Source organism: Antechinus flavipes, chromosome 1, assembly GCF_016432865.1.
Source record: "Antechinus flavipes isolate AdamAnt ecotype Samford, QLD, Australia chromosome 1, AdamAnt_v2, whole genome shotgun sequence".
In the NCBI taxonomy this organism is placed as follows: domain Eukaryota; kingdom Metazoa; phylum Chordata; class Mammalia; order Dasyuromorphia; family Dasyuridae; genus Antechinus; species Antechinus flavipes.
Window position 1 is genome coordinate 454,130,238 of NC_067398.1, and position 12,831 is coordinate 454,143,068.

General features: G+C 31.3%; 1 protein-coding gene across 1 annotated transcript in view; it reads right to left on the bottom strand.

Annotated features, from left to right (window-relative positions):
* Window positions 1-12,831, bottom strand: part of PREX2 (phosphatidylinositol-3,4,5-trisphosphate dependent Rac exchange factor 2) — a 463,645-nt gene that overhangs the window by 270,827 nt on the left and 179,987 nt on the right. Inside the window, exons 9-10 of the mRNA XM_051970075.1 lie at window positions 10,639-10,788; window positions 7,908-8,052 (exon numbers count right to left, since the gene is read on the bottom strand). Coding sequence (XP_051826035.1) covers window positions 7,908-8,052; window positions 10,639-10,788 — 295 coding nt within the window. The remainder of the gene's footprint in view (window positions 1-7,907; window positions 8,053-10,638; window positions 10,789-12,831) is intronic.

A 12,831-nucleotide genomic window follows, 5' to 3' on the forward strand; every position in this document is an offset into this window, starting at 1 on the left:
AAAGAAGAGAAAGGAACCCACATGTGCAAAAATGTTTTTGGCAACCCTCTTTGTAGTGGCAAGAAACTGGAAACCGAGTGGATGCCCATCAATGGGAAAATGGCTAAATAAATCATGGTGTATGAATGCTATGGACTACTATGATTCTGTAAGAAATGACTAGCAGGATGATTTCAGAGAAGCCTGGAGAGATTTATATGAACTGAAGCTAAGTGAAATGAGCAGAACCAGGAGATCATTATACATGGCAACAAGAAGACTATACGATGATCAATTCTGATGAATATGGCTCTCTTCAACATTGAGATGATTCAAATCAGTTCCACTTGTACAGTGATTTAGAGAGCCATTTACACCCAGAGAAAGAACCATGGAAACAGAGGGTGGAATATAACATAGCATTCTCACTCTCTCTGTTGCTATTTATTTGCATTTTGTTTTCTTTCTCACTTTTTCTTTTTCTTCCTTCTTGATCTGATTTTTTTGTGTGCATCAAGATAACTGTATAGTGTACATATATTGGATTTAACAAGTATTTCAACATATTTAACATGTATTGAACTACCTGCCAGCTAGAGGAGGGGATGGGAGGAAGAAGGGGAAAATTTGGAACAAAAGGTTTTGCAAGGGTCAATGTTAGAAAAATTACCCATGCATATGCTTTGTAAATAAAAAGTTTTGTTTAAAAAAAAAAGAGATCCAATTTACAAACAACAAAAAAGTAAAATGTTAATTTAAAAAAATTAAAAGAAAAATAAGATATTGAGAAAATATTTGTTACAAATATGATAAATAAGAATTTGCCTCTAAGTTATATAATAAAGTATCAAAAAGTCACAGTGGGAATTCTCTTTGTACAATGGATAAAAAAATGAATAATATGAACAGAATTTATAGAAAAGAGAAAAATTCAATAATCATTTAAAATATATTGAATCTCATATAATTAACAAATACAAATTAAAACAATTTTGAGATACTCTTTGCTATCAACGAAAATATTAAAAGCAAAGAAATTAATTATGTTTGAGGATGTCAAGAAACTGGTACATACTTCACAGCTAAAAAACACAAAACTTGTCATAATTTACTGAAGAAGGAAATGACAAACTACTCTAACATTTTTAACAAGAAAACCCAGACAGCATTGGGTGCTAAGGTCCATGGGGTCACAAAGAGTTAGACATGTTTGAACAACTGAACAACAATTTCAGCCCTTCAAAGGATGAAAAGTCATAAACAAAGAACCTGGAAAAAAACATTCTTAAAGATATTTAATGAGAAACTGCCCCAATATCCTAAAACCAGAGGATAAAATAGAAATTCAAAGAATCCATTACATATTGCCTAAGAGTTCCCAAAATAAAAACTCCCAGGAATTTTATAGTCCAATTCAAGAGCTCTAGAGTAAAAGAAGAAAATATTTCAAACACAAATAAAGAAACCACTTAAATATTATTAAGGCACTCTTAAATCATGAAATATTTAGCAAAAACCATTTGAATGAAATAGAAGGATTAGGATATATTCCAGAAAGCAAAGGAATTAGGATTATAATCAAGGGGAAAAATTTAAAAAGCAGAACTTTAAGCATTTCTGATGAAAAAATCAGAAATGAATAGAAATTTTAACTTTCAAATATAAAACTTTAAGAGAAGTTTAAAAAGAAACCATAAAAACCTAAATAAGGTGAAATTATTTACAACCCTATATGGGAGGATAAGGCATGTAGCTCCTAAGAACTAGGTCATTATTATATCAAGAAAGAACTACAAAAACAAAGGATACAGTAGTAAGTTAATTATGTTGTGAGGATTAAAAAAAAAAATTATTGATGAAAAAGAAGAGTGCCCAGAGAGAAGTAAGAGGAAGAATAGGAGAAATTACCTCACATAAAAAAGGCACACAATGAAAAGCTTTTAGAGGGGAGGGGCAGGAAATGAGTGGACAGTACTTGAAGTTCATTCTCATTTGTTACAAATGGTTAAAAGAGGGATAGGTATATACACACAGGCACACTCAATTAGGTACAGAAATCTATCTTAATAAGAAAGTAAACAAGGAAGGAAATAAGAGAAAGGAGGTTGATAAAAGGCAGGCTAGATTTAGGAAAGCAGTTGTTAGAAGCAAAACAGATTTTTAAGGAGAGACAGGGTAAAAAAAGAGAGAAAGTGATTAAAAATGAAGAAAATAGGAAGGAGGGAAATGCATACTTAGTTATCATAACTATGAAGATAAATAGGATGAATTCATGCATAAACAGAAGTAAATATCAAAATGGATTAGAAACCAGAATACAACAATATGCTCTTTGAAGAGAAATACTAAAAACAAAACAACAACAACAACAACAAAAAAAAAACAAAAAACATACCATACAAAGTGAAAATAAAGGGCTGTAACAGAATCTATTATGCTTTAGATAATATAAGAAAGAAAGGGGCAGCAATCATAATCTGATAAAGTATAAACAAAAATAAATCTTATTAAGAGATAAGCAAGGAAAAATCTTGCTAAAAGGCGCCTACATCAATACTGAACATATTATAAACAAATTAGAACAAATAGGATAGTTTATCTCTCAGATCTATAGAAGAGGAATTTGTGACCAAAGAAGTACCAGAGTTCATTATTGATCACAAGATAATTTTTATTAAGATAAAAAGTTTTTGTACAAACAAAACTAATGTAGATAAGATTAAAAGGGAAGCAATAAAGTGGAAAAACATTTTTATATCCAAAGGATCCAAAGGCCTCATTTCTAAAATATATAGAGAAATGACACAAATTTATAATAGTTCAAGCCATTCTCCAATTTATAAATGGTCAAAAGATATGAACAGATAATGTTCAGATGAAGAAATTGAAACTATTTATAGTCATATACTCCAAATCACTATTGATCAGAGAAATGCAAATTAAGACAATTCTGAGATACCACTATACATCTGATGACAGAAAAAGATAATGGCAAATGTTGGAGGGGATGTGGGAAAATGGGGACACTGATACATTGTTGGTGGAATTGTGAATACATCCAACCATTCTGGAGAGCAACTTGGAATCATGCGCAAAAAGTAATCAAACTGTACATACTCTTTGACCCAAAAAGTGTTTCTACTGGGCTTATATCCCAAAGAGATCTTAAAGGAGGGAAAGAGACCCACATATGCAAAAAATGTTTGTGGCACCCCTTTTTGTAGTGGCAAGAAACTGGAAACGGAGTGGATGCCCATTAATTAGAGAATGGCTGATAAATTATGGTATATGGATGTTATGGAAGAAAATGTAAGAAAGAACCAACAGGATGATTTCAGAGAGGCCTGAAGAGACTTATATGAACTTATGCTAAGTGAAATGAGCAGAACCAGTAGATTATTATACATGGCAACAACAAGACTATACAATGATCAAGTCCAATGGAGGGCTCTCTTCAACAATGAGATGATTCCAACCAGTTCCAATTGTTCAATCATGAAGAGACCATCCCAGAGAAAAGACTGTGGTAACTGAATGTGGACCACAACATAGCATTTTCACTCTTTCTGTTGATGCTTGCTTGCATTTTGTTTTCTTTCTCAGGTTTTTTTTCCTTTTTGATCTGATTTTTCTTGTGCAACATAACTGTATAAATATGTATACATATATTGGATTTAACATATATTTTAACATATTTAACATTTTGAATTACCTGCCATCTAGGGGAGATGGTGGGGAGGAGGGAAAAATTTGGAACAGCAAATTTTGCAAAAGTCACTGTTGAAAAATTACCCATGCATATGTTGTGTAAATAAAAACTTTAATAAAATTTAATAAAAATAAAAATAAATTTTAAGAAATTAAACAAACAACATCAATACTAAACTTTTGTGCACCAAATTGGATAGCATACAAATTCTTAAAGGAAAAGTTAAGTGAATTATAGGAGGAAATAGACAGTAAAACTATACCAGTGGGAAACCTTAATGTCCCCCTTCTCAGAGCTAGATAAATCTAACCATGAAAATAAATAAGAAAAAAGATAAGAAGATGAAGAGGATCTTAGAAAAGTTAAATATCATATATCTCTGGAGAAAAGTGAAAGGGAATAGAAAGAAATGTATTTTTGTTTTGGCTATATGTGGCACCTTCACAAAAACTGACCATGAATTAGGGCATAAAAACCTCACAGCCAAATGCAGAAAAGCAAAAATATTAAGTGTTTCTTTTTCAAACCATAATGCAATTAACAATTACATTCAACATTCAATGGAAACATAGATTTAAAAGTAACAAATTAAATAATCTAATTTTAAAGAATGAGTATGTCAAAGTATAAGTCATAAAAACAATCAATAAGTTCATCAAAGAGAATAACAACAAACAGTAAGACATTATACTATATATTGTAGAATGCAGTCAAAGCAGTACTCAGGAAAAATTTTATATATCTAAATGACATGGTTCAAGCACCAAAATGATATGGGTGACGTAGACACTTCAGAAGATGGCAGGCACCAAAAAGTTATGGTTCAGTTGTGAAGAATTCATAATGGCCATTCTCTTTGGCAAAAGGTAGATTTATTTAGGGGAGTGAGTTACAGACAAAATGAAGGGATAAAATACACACTGAGAATGGTAAATGTGAAATAGAATTGGGAGAGCATATTAAAAAACAAGTTCCTTAGTGGAACTCACAATTACCCAATAGAAAGAGAGAACTCCAGGAGGCTGGGGCATGCCCTTGTCTGGCAGGCTAAATCCTGAAAGGAATTTAGTATCCTAAAAGAGTTAGTTAGATGTAAGTAGGAGAAATGAGGTTGAGAAGCATAGTGGAGTTAAGAGAGATGCCACATGGCAAGAGGGAATGGGGAAGTGGAAGGAGAAAGATACCACAAGGCAGACTGACCCAAAGAGGCAGCAGCCATAGGCTGGCCCATAAGTAGATTTTATAGGGATAATTTAGCCTCAGGGACATGACTGGAATTTCTGACAGGTCATGGCAAAGTATGACCGCTTAAGACTTCTAAAGAGTGGCTCTTAGGGGGTTGACATTACTTGGATTTCAGACTGGACAACCTCCCCAGAAAGTGGGACCACAGAGCTAAACTGATCTCTATCTGTTTACCTTATCTTTTAAAATAAGAAAACCTAATGAACAATATTAGAAATGAAAAAAGTGAATTTGCCACTAAAAAAGATAAAATTAAAGCTATCATTAGGTTTTATTTTGCCCAAGTATTTGGAAATAAACCTGACAATCTAAATGTGATAAATAATTATTTGCAAAAAATATAAATGACCCAAATTAAGAGAAGAGGAAATAGAAAATCTAAATAACTATTTTAGAAAAAGAAATTGATTGAAGTATCACTGAGTTTCTTAAGAAAATGTCCCTAGGACTAGGTAGATTGACAAGTGAATTCTACTAAATATTTAAAGAATAATTAATCCCAATACAATATGAACTACTTGAAAAAAAGGGAAAAAGAAGGAGTCCTGCCAAATTCCTTTTAGGATGCAAATATGATTTTGATACCTTAAACAGGGAACACAAAAAGAGAGAATGAAAGCTATAGAACAATTTCACTAATACATATTGAAGCAGGGAGATTATGGTAATATGCCAGCAAGATCATAAACTATGACCAGGTGGGATTTAAATCAAAAATGCAAAACTGATTCAATATGAGGGACACATCTCAGAATAAAATCCCACATATGATTATATCAATAGATGCAGAAAAAGCTTTTGACAAACACAATACCAATTCATATTAAAAACGCTAGAAAATGGAAATCAATGAAGCCTCTTTTTAAAAAGATTGAGTCTAAAAACAAGAGCAATAATCATCTGTAATGGGGGATAAATTAGAAGACTTCTCAATAAGTTTAAGGTGAATCATGGATGTATATTATCACCACTATTGTTCAAAATAGCTATAGCAATTAAAATAAATTGAAGAAATAAAAATGTGAGGAAGTAAAACTATCATTTTTTGCAAATGAAATGATGATATATTTAAAGAATACAAGGGAATCAACTAAAAAACAAATTGGAAAAATTAACAATTTTAGCATAATTGCAGGATATAAAATAATCCCACATGATTCATGAGCATTTTTATATATTATCAATAAAATATAGCAAGACCAGATGGACAGAGAAATTTATTTTAAAATAACTGCATATATAAAATACTTGGAAATCTATCTATCAAGACAAACACATAGACATATAAAAACAATTATAAAACTTTTCAAATAAATAAAAATAGATCTTAAAAATAGGAGAAATGTTTATTATTCGTGGATGGGCCAAATCAATATAATAAAATAACAATTCTACCTAAATTAAATTACTTATTCATTCATATCAAAAATTATTTTATTGAATTAGAAAAATAATAACAAAATTCATCTGAAAGAACAGATTAAGAATAGCTAAAGAATCAGTAAAAAAAAATTTAGAAGTAAAGTGACCTAACTTTACAAAATTTCAAATTGTACTACAAAGTGGTAATTATCAAAACATTCCTGTAGTATCTAAGAAATAGAGTGGTAGATCCAAGAACTCAATTAGCAGCTCAAGACACAATAGTAAATGACCATAGCATTCTATCATTTGATAAATCTAAAGACCCAAGCTTTGGGGACAAGAACTCACATTTGACAAAAATTACTAAAACAAATTGTAAAGCAAAATTTGGCAGAAACTAAGCATAAACTAGTATCTCATTAAATTACACGTAAAGAAAAAACTTTTATAATACCAACACAACCAATACAGCTAAAATCAGAAGAAAAGCAAGGAAGTGGGAAAAAATTGTAGCAAATTCTCTGAGCAAATGAGGGAGACTTCATTTTTCACATATGTGAACAAACACGTTTGTACATATACATACATACCCTATATATGTACATATATACATATACATATACATATCGTATGTATATGAATGAAACTGAGGTAATTCCCAATTGATAAATGGTTAAAGCTGTTTTCAGACAAAGAAATCAGCTTTCAATAGTCATATGAAAAATGGTCTAAATTACTATTAGTTAGGATAAATGAAAATTAAAATAACTTAGAATACCCCTCATATCTATCAACTTGGCTAATATTACAAAAAAGGAAAATGATAAATGCTAGAAGGGATATGGAAAAATTGGAGCACTAATGCACCATTGGTGGAGTTGTGAACAGTTCTAAACATTCTGTAGAATCATTTGAAATTATGCCCCAAACTCTGCATTTCATTTGACCCAGCAATATCAATATTGCATCCAGATCCCAAAGACAGAAGAAAAGCTAAAGGGACCAATATGCGCAAAAATATTTATCACAATTCTTTTTTTTTTTGGTGGCAAGAAATGGAAAATAAGAGGATTCCCATCATTGTAGAATGGCTGAATGAGTTGTAGTATATGAATACTACTGTGCTTTAAGAAATGATGGAGCAAGGGGGTTTCAAAAAAACCCTGAAAAAATAAACATAAATTAACTCATGCAAAGTGAAATGTACAAAAGCAGGAGAACATTGTACACAGTAATAGCAAATATTTTAATGATGACCAATTGTGAAAGACTTAGCTACTCTGATTAAAATAATGATCTAAGACAATTCCAAAAGATCCATGATAAAAAATGCTATCCAACTATAGAGATGAATCCTGAGTACATACCTTTTTCACTTTATTTATATTTCTTGCTTTTTATTGTTTTGTTTTGTTTTGTTTTTGTAACATGGCTAATATAGAAATATGTTGTGGATGACTTCACATGTATCAGTGATATATTGCTTATTTTCTCAATGGATGGGAGAAGGGTACAAGGGAGAAATAAAATTTGAGCTCAATGTTTTTAATTTGTTAAAAGTAAGTATTTTTAAAAGAAGCATACACCTTAATAGAGCACATCAACCTACCTTCCAAGAAAACATTTAGGGAAGGTAGTCAATTTTCTTTTTCTGTCTTTGATAAGATTTCCTTGTTGACACATCATTTTATAAAGTTTCTCTCCCTGTTCAGAAATCATGACCCAAGTATCTTGTTCCATCCCCAGTTTTAAGCCTAATATAAATGGGAGGAAAAAAGAAAAAGAAACAAACTCTCAAGTAAATTTTTATGACAGAAATATATTTTTTCATTCTTTAGTTATAAAAATAATATTATATATTTTTTAAATAAAGAAAATAAACTCAGAGGATATTAAAGCTTAAGAAACTATCTCTACCAAATTCATTTTATGGATTAGGAAAAAGATGTGAATAAAATCCAGAATCCTTCGATTTTATCATTAATGTTAATAAAAATCATAGTAAATTATGCAAAAGATCTTTTTTATTTCAATTTCAAATTTGTATTTTACAATACAAATGCACATTTAATCTAAGTTTTAAAAATAATTAATCAATTCAATCAAAAATTCAGTTGATGGATTTTTTTAAGTGAATAATATAATTTAATATCCGTAACTGATCAAAGACAAAGTACTCAAGTATGTCATCCCAAATTATTGAAATTGATTTTCTACATATTCTCTATTTACTTATCTGTGTGAATGCCATTTCTCTCACCATGAGTTCCGTGTGCATAAAAACTGTCTCAATTTTGCCTTTATACTTCTATTCCCTAGAATACTGCATAGCATATAATAAGAAATCTAATAAATGTTTATTGAATTTAATATTATAGAACTGAAATAAAATCAGTCAGTTATCAGTAAGCTTAGTTCTTACTTTTGTTGATTATAAATGTATCATTTTAAGAAGACCATCAAAAGTTGCAAGAAATAATGAGGTTTTTTTTTTAACTACAAAGATGTTTCTCATTGATTTAATTCAACTAACAATTCATTAGACATCTTGTCTTTGTGCTCACCAAGGAACGTAGTACAACTGATAAAGAAATTACTAAATAACAGTTCATCTTTTCCTGTATTCCTGGTTTTTTAAATTTATATTCCTGAAATGGTTAACTTGATAGATTTCATATGATTCAGGAGTAATGATGTGAAATTCAGGAGCCTCTTTTCTCATAGAAAATAATTATAGTATTCTTGTGATACTGAAAATAGAATGAGGAGAAGGCAGACCACTGATTTCATTCATAGAGAATTCCCAGGGAGGAAACTCCTTTGACCTATGTAAGTTGACACCTGCTTTGTATCCTATACTCTTAAACAGTTCCTTGGAGGCCCTGAGAGGTTACAATCACCTATTCAAGATTAAATTTTCACTATATGTCAGAGACAGATCTTGGACCTATATCTCCCTGAAGAAGGCCAGCTTTTGATTAACTGTAATACATTTCTCCATAAAAATAAGTGTTTATTCTTAAATGCTGAAGTATTTTAGGCTACAAACTTCCAGGGGAGTAAGCTGAAAATAATTGTTTAATAAGACACTGCTCATTACATAGCACTCTGCTGTCCTCAAATAATATCCCCCTAAAATGGTTCACTTTGCAATTCACAAGAAACTGACTCATCCAGTCATTTAGTACTTAATCTACTGAATGAGGGTCAGGGAACAATGGGCCATGACAGGCAACATTTTACAGTAGAAAGTGTTGGACTAACGATGGCTTATTTTGCTTCCCATATCCAGCACATCCTAGATGTGCAAGTATGGGTTATTTAATTTCTCTAAGCCTCAACTTCCTCATATGCATAATAGGAATAATGATATTTATAATTCTTAGAAGGATTTCTGGGGATCAAATAAGAAAATGAATAGTTTATGCTGTGTTATATTGTTCAATCCTATCTTTTATGAACCAATAGTACGAAGTTATTTGTCAGATACTATGAATAGGCTCCAAAAATAATGGTACAAGAGACAGATTAGAAACAAATAGGAGTCTTTCCAACATACTCATTAAGTTACCTATAATATTTTTTCTTTCCTGTTTTCTATTTCAATATTATAAGAATACTATAATAGGACGCTCATAGAAAAAATGCCACAAAAACTTTAGGGAAGTTTTGTAAAATTGCAAATCAACATGAATCATTCATTACCTTTTCTTCTTTGCTTTTTGTAAGCGATATTATATAATAAAAAGAAGTCTGGATTTGGGCTTAGAAAATCATGATTTAAGTCCCAACTCATCATATACTAGATGATAGACTTTTGTCAAATCATTTGACCTGTCTTAGTCTCAGTTTCCTCATCTGTAAAATGAATAGTTTTGTCATCTAAGCAATTTCTTTTTTCAATCTGAGAGGAAATGAGATGCCCAACTCAAAAGAGCTGAAAATAAAAAAATAAAAAAAGTACACAAAGCATTTTAACCATAGAATAAATAGCCATTCTGCATTTACTAGTTTTAAAACTAATATTTAATTATGTGAAGATTGTTGGTGAAATGTGATGATTGCTAATTACCCAATTGACTTGATGAACTCAAGTCAATATTGATTAAGCACCTACTCTAGAAGAGAGCTATAAAAATGAATGTGAGAGTCTCTGAAATAAATGTAATTTGTATTTTGTAAACCAAGTTCACAAATAAATAGATTTTAAGAAGAGTGTGAAAGTATATGTGAGAAAAACAAAGAAATTGCTCTAGAAGTTGAGAGAAAGCAGAGATTTCTTTTGGCCAGAATTAATAAGTAAAATGACACAAAATGAAATAAAGTACCTAATCACCTACCTTTTCGCCTTTCTCTTTCTTTCATAATAGCTTCTAGCCATTCATGCTTTTCTTCAGGTGTTTTAGCCATACACACAAACCATTTATTCTTTGCTGTATTATGTATCTTCCAACCATTAACAACAATATGTCCACTACTGTGGAAGTCAGCTGGAACAAATTAATTTTAAATATTTAATTTACAGAAGTATTTCATATTTAATTTATATGAAATTCATTGAATTGACCCCTAAATCTAGAATTTGTGAATTTTATAAGAGAATAACAAGATGAAACCATTCTCCAATTGATAAATGGTCAAAGGATATGAACAGACAATTCTCAGACGAAGAAATTGAAACTATTTATAAAGATATGAAAATATGCTCCAAATCATTATTAATCAGAGAAATGCAAATTAAGACAACTCTGAGATATCACTACACACCTGTCAGATTGGCTAGAATGACAAGGAAAGATAATGGGGAATGTTGGAGGGGATGTGGGAAAACAGGGACACTGATACATTGTTGGTGGAATTGTGAACAAATCCAGCCATTCTGGAGAGCAATTTGGAACTATGCTCAAAAAGTTATCAAACTGTGCATACCCTTTGATCCAGTAGTGTTTCTACTGGGCTTATACCCCAAAGAGATACTAAAGAAAGGAAAGGGACCTGTATGTGCCAAAATGTTTGTGGCAGTCCTGTTTGTAGTGGCTAGAAGCTGGAAAATGAAAGGATGTCCATCAATTGGAGAATGGTTGAGTAAATTGTGGTATATGAATGTTATGGAATATTATTGTTCTGTAAGGAATGACCAGCAGGATGAATACAGAGAGGACTGGCGAGACTTACATGAACTGATGCTGAGTGAAATGAGCAGAACCAGGAGATCATTATATACCTCAGCAACAATACTGTTTGAGGATGTATTCTGATGGAAGTGGATCTCTTCGATAAAGAGAGCCTTAATTGATCAAAGATGGACAGAAGCAACTACACCCAGAGAAAGAACACTGGGAAATGAATATAAACTGCTTGCATTTTTGTTTTTCTTCCCGGGTTATTTATACCTTCTGAATTCAATTCTCCCTGTGCAACAAGAAAACTGTTCGGTTCTGCACACATATATTGCATCTAGGATATACTGCAACCCATTCAACATGTAAAGGACTACTTGCCATCTGGGGGAAGGGGTGGAGGGAGGGAGGGGAAAAATCAGAACAGAAGTGAATGCAAGGGATAATGCTGTAAAAAATTACCCTGGCATGCGTTCTATCAATAAAAAGTTATTTTTAAAAAAAGAGAGAGAATAACAAGATGATAACAAGATGACTAGTAATCTAATATTTGATAAACTCCCGAACTCCATCTTCTAGAATAAGAACTCACTATTTGACAAAAATTGCTGGGAAAACTGGAAAATAATATTAGAAACTCAGCATAAATCTACATTTCACATCCCATACCAAAATAAGGTCCAAATGGATACCTGATTTGGGCATAAAGGATGATACCATAATGGTAACATTTATGGTATCATAAACAAATTAGAAAAATGAGGGATAATTTACCCATCGGATCTTTGAAGAAAGGAACAATTTATGACCAAAGAAGAACTAAAGAACATTTTGAAATGCAAAATGGATAACTTTGATTACATTAAATTTAAAAGTTTTTGCACAAACAAAACCAACATAAATAAGATTAAAAGAGACATACAAAGCTGGGGAAAATTTTTACAGCCAATGTTTCTGATAAAGGTCTAATTTCTAAAACATATAAAGAACTATGTCAAATTTATAAGAATAGAGACAATTTCCAGATGACAAAATTAAAGCTATCAATAGTCATATGAAAAAAAAATGCTCTAAATCACTATTGGTTAAAGAAATGCAGATTAAAACAACTCTGAGGTACCATCTCACCCCTCTCAGATTGCCTAAGATGACAGAAGAAACTAATGATAAATGTTGGGGTTGTGTGGGAAAACTGGGACAATAATACATTAGTGGTAGAGCTATGAAATGATCCAACCATTCTGGAGATCAAACTGGAATTATGCCCAGAGAGCTATCCTTTGACTGAACAGTGCCATTACAAGGTCTATATTCCAAGAAAATCACAAAGGAGAGAAAAATGTTTGTGCAAAAAATGTTTGTAGCAGCTCTTTTTGTGGTAGCAAAGAATTGGAAAATGATTAGATGCCCATC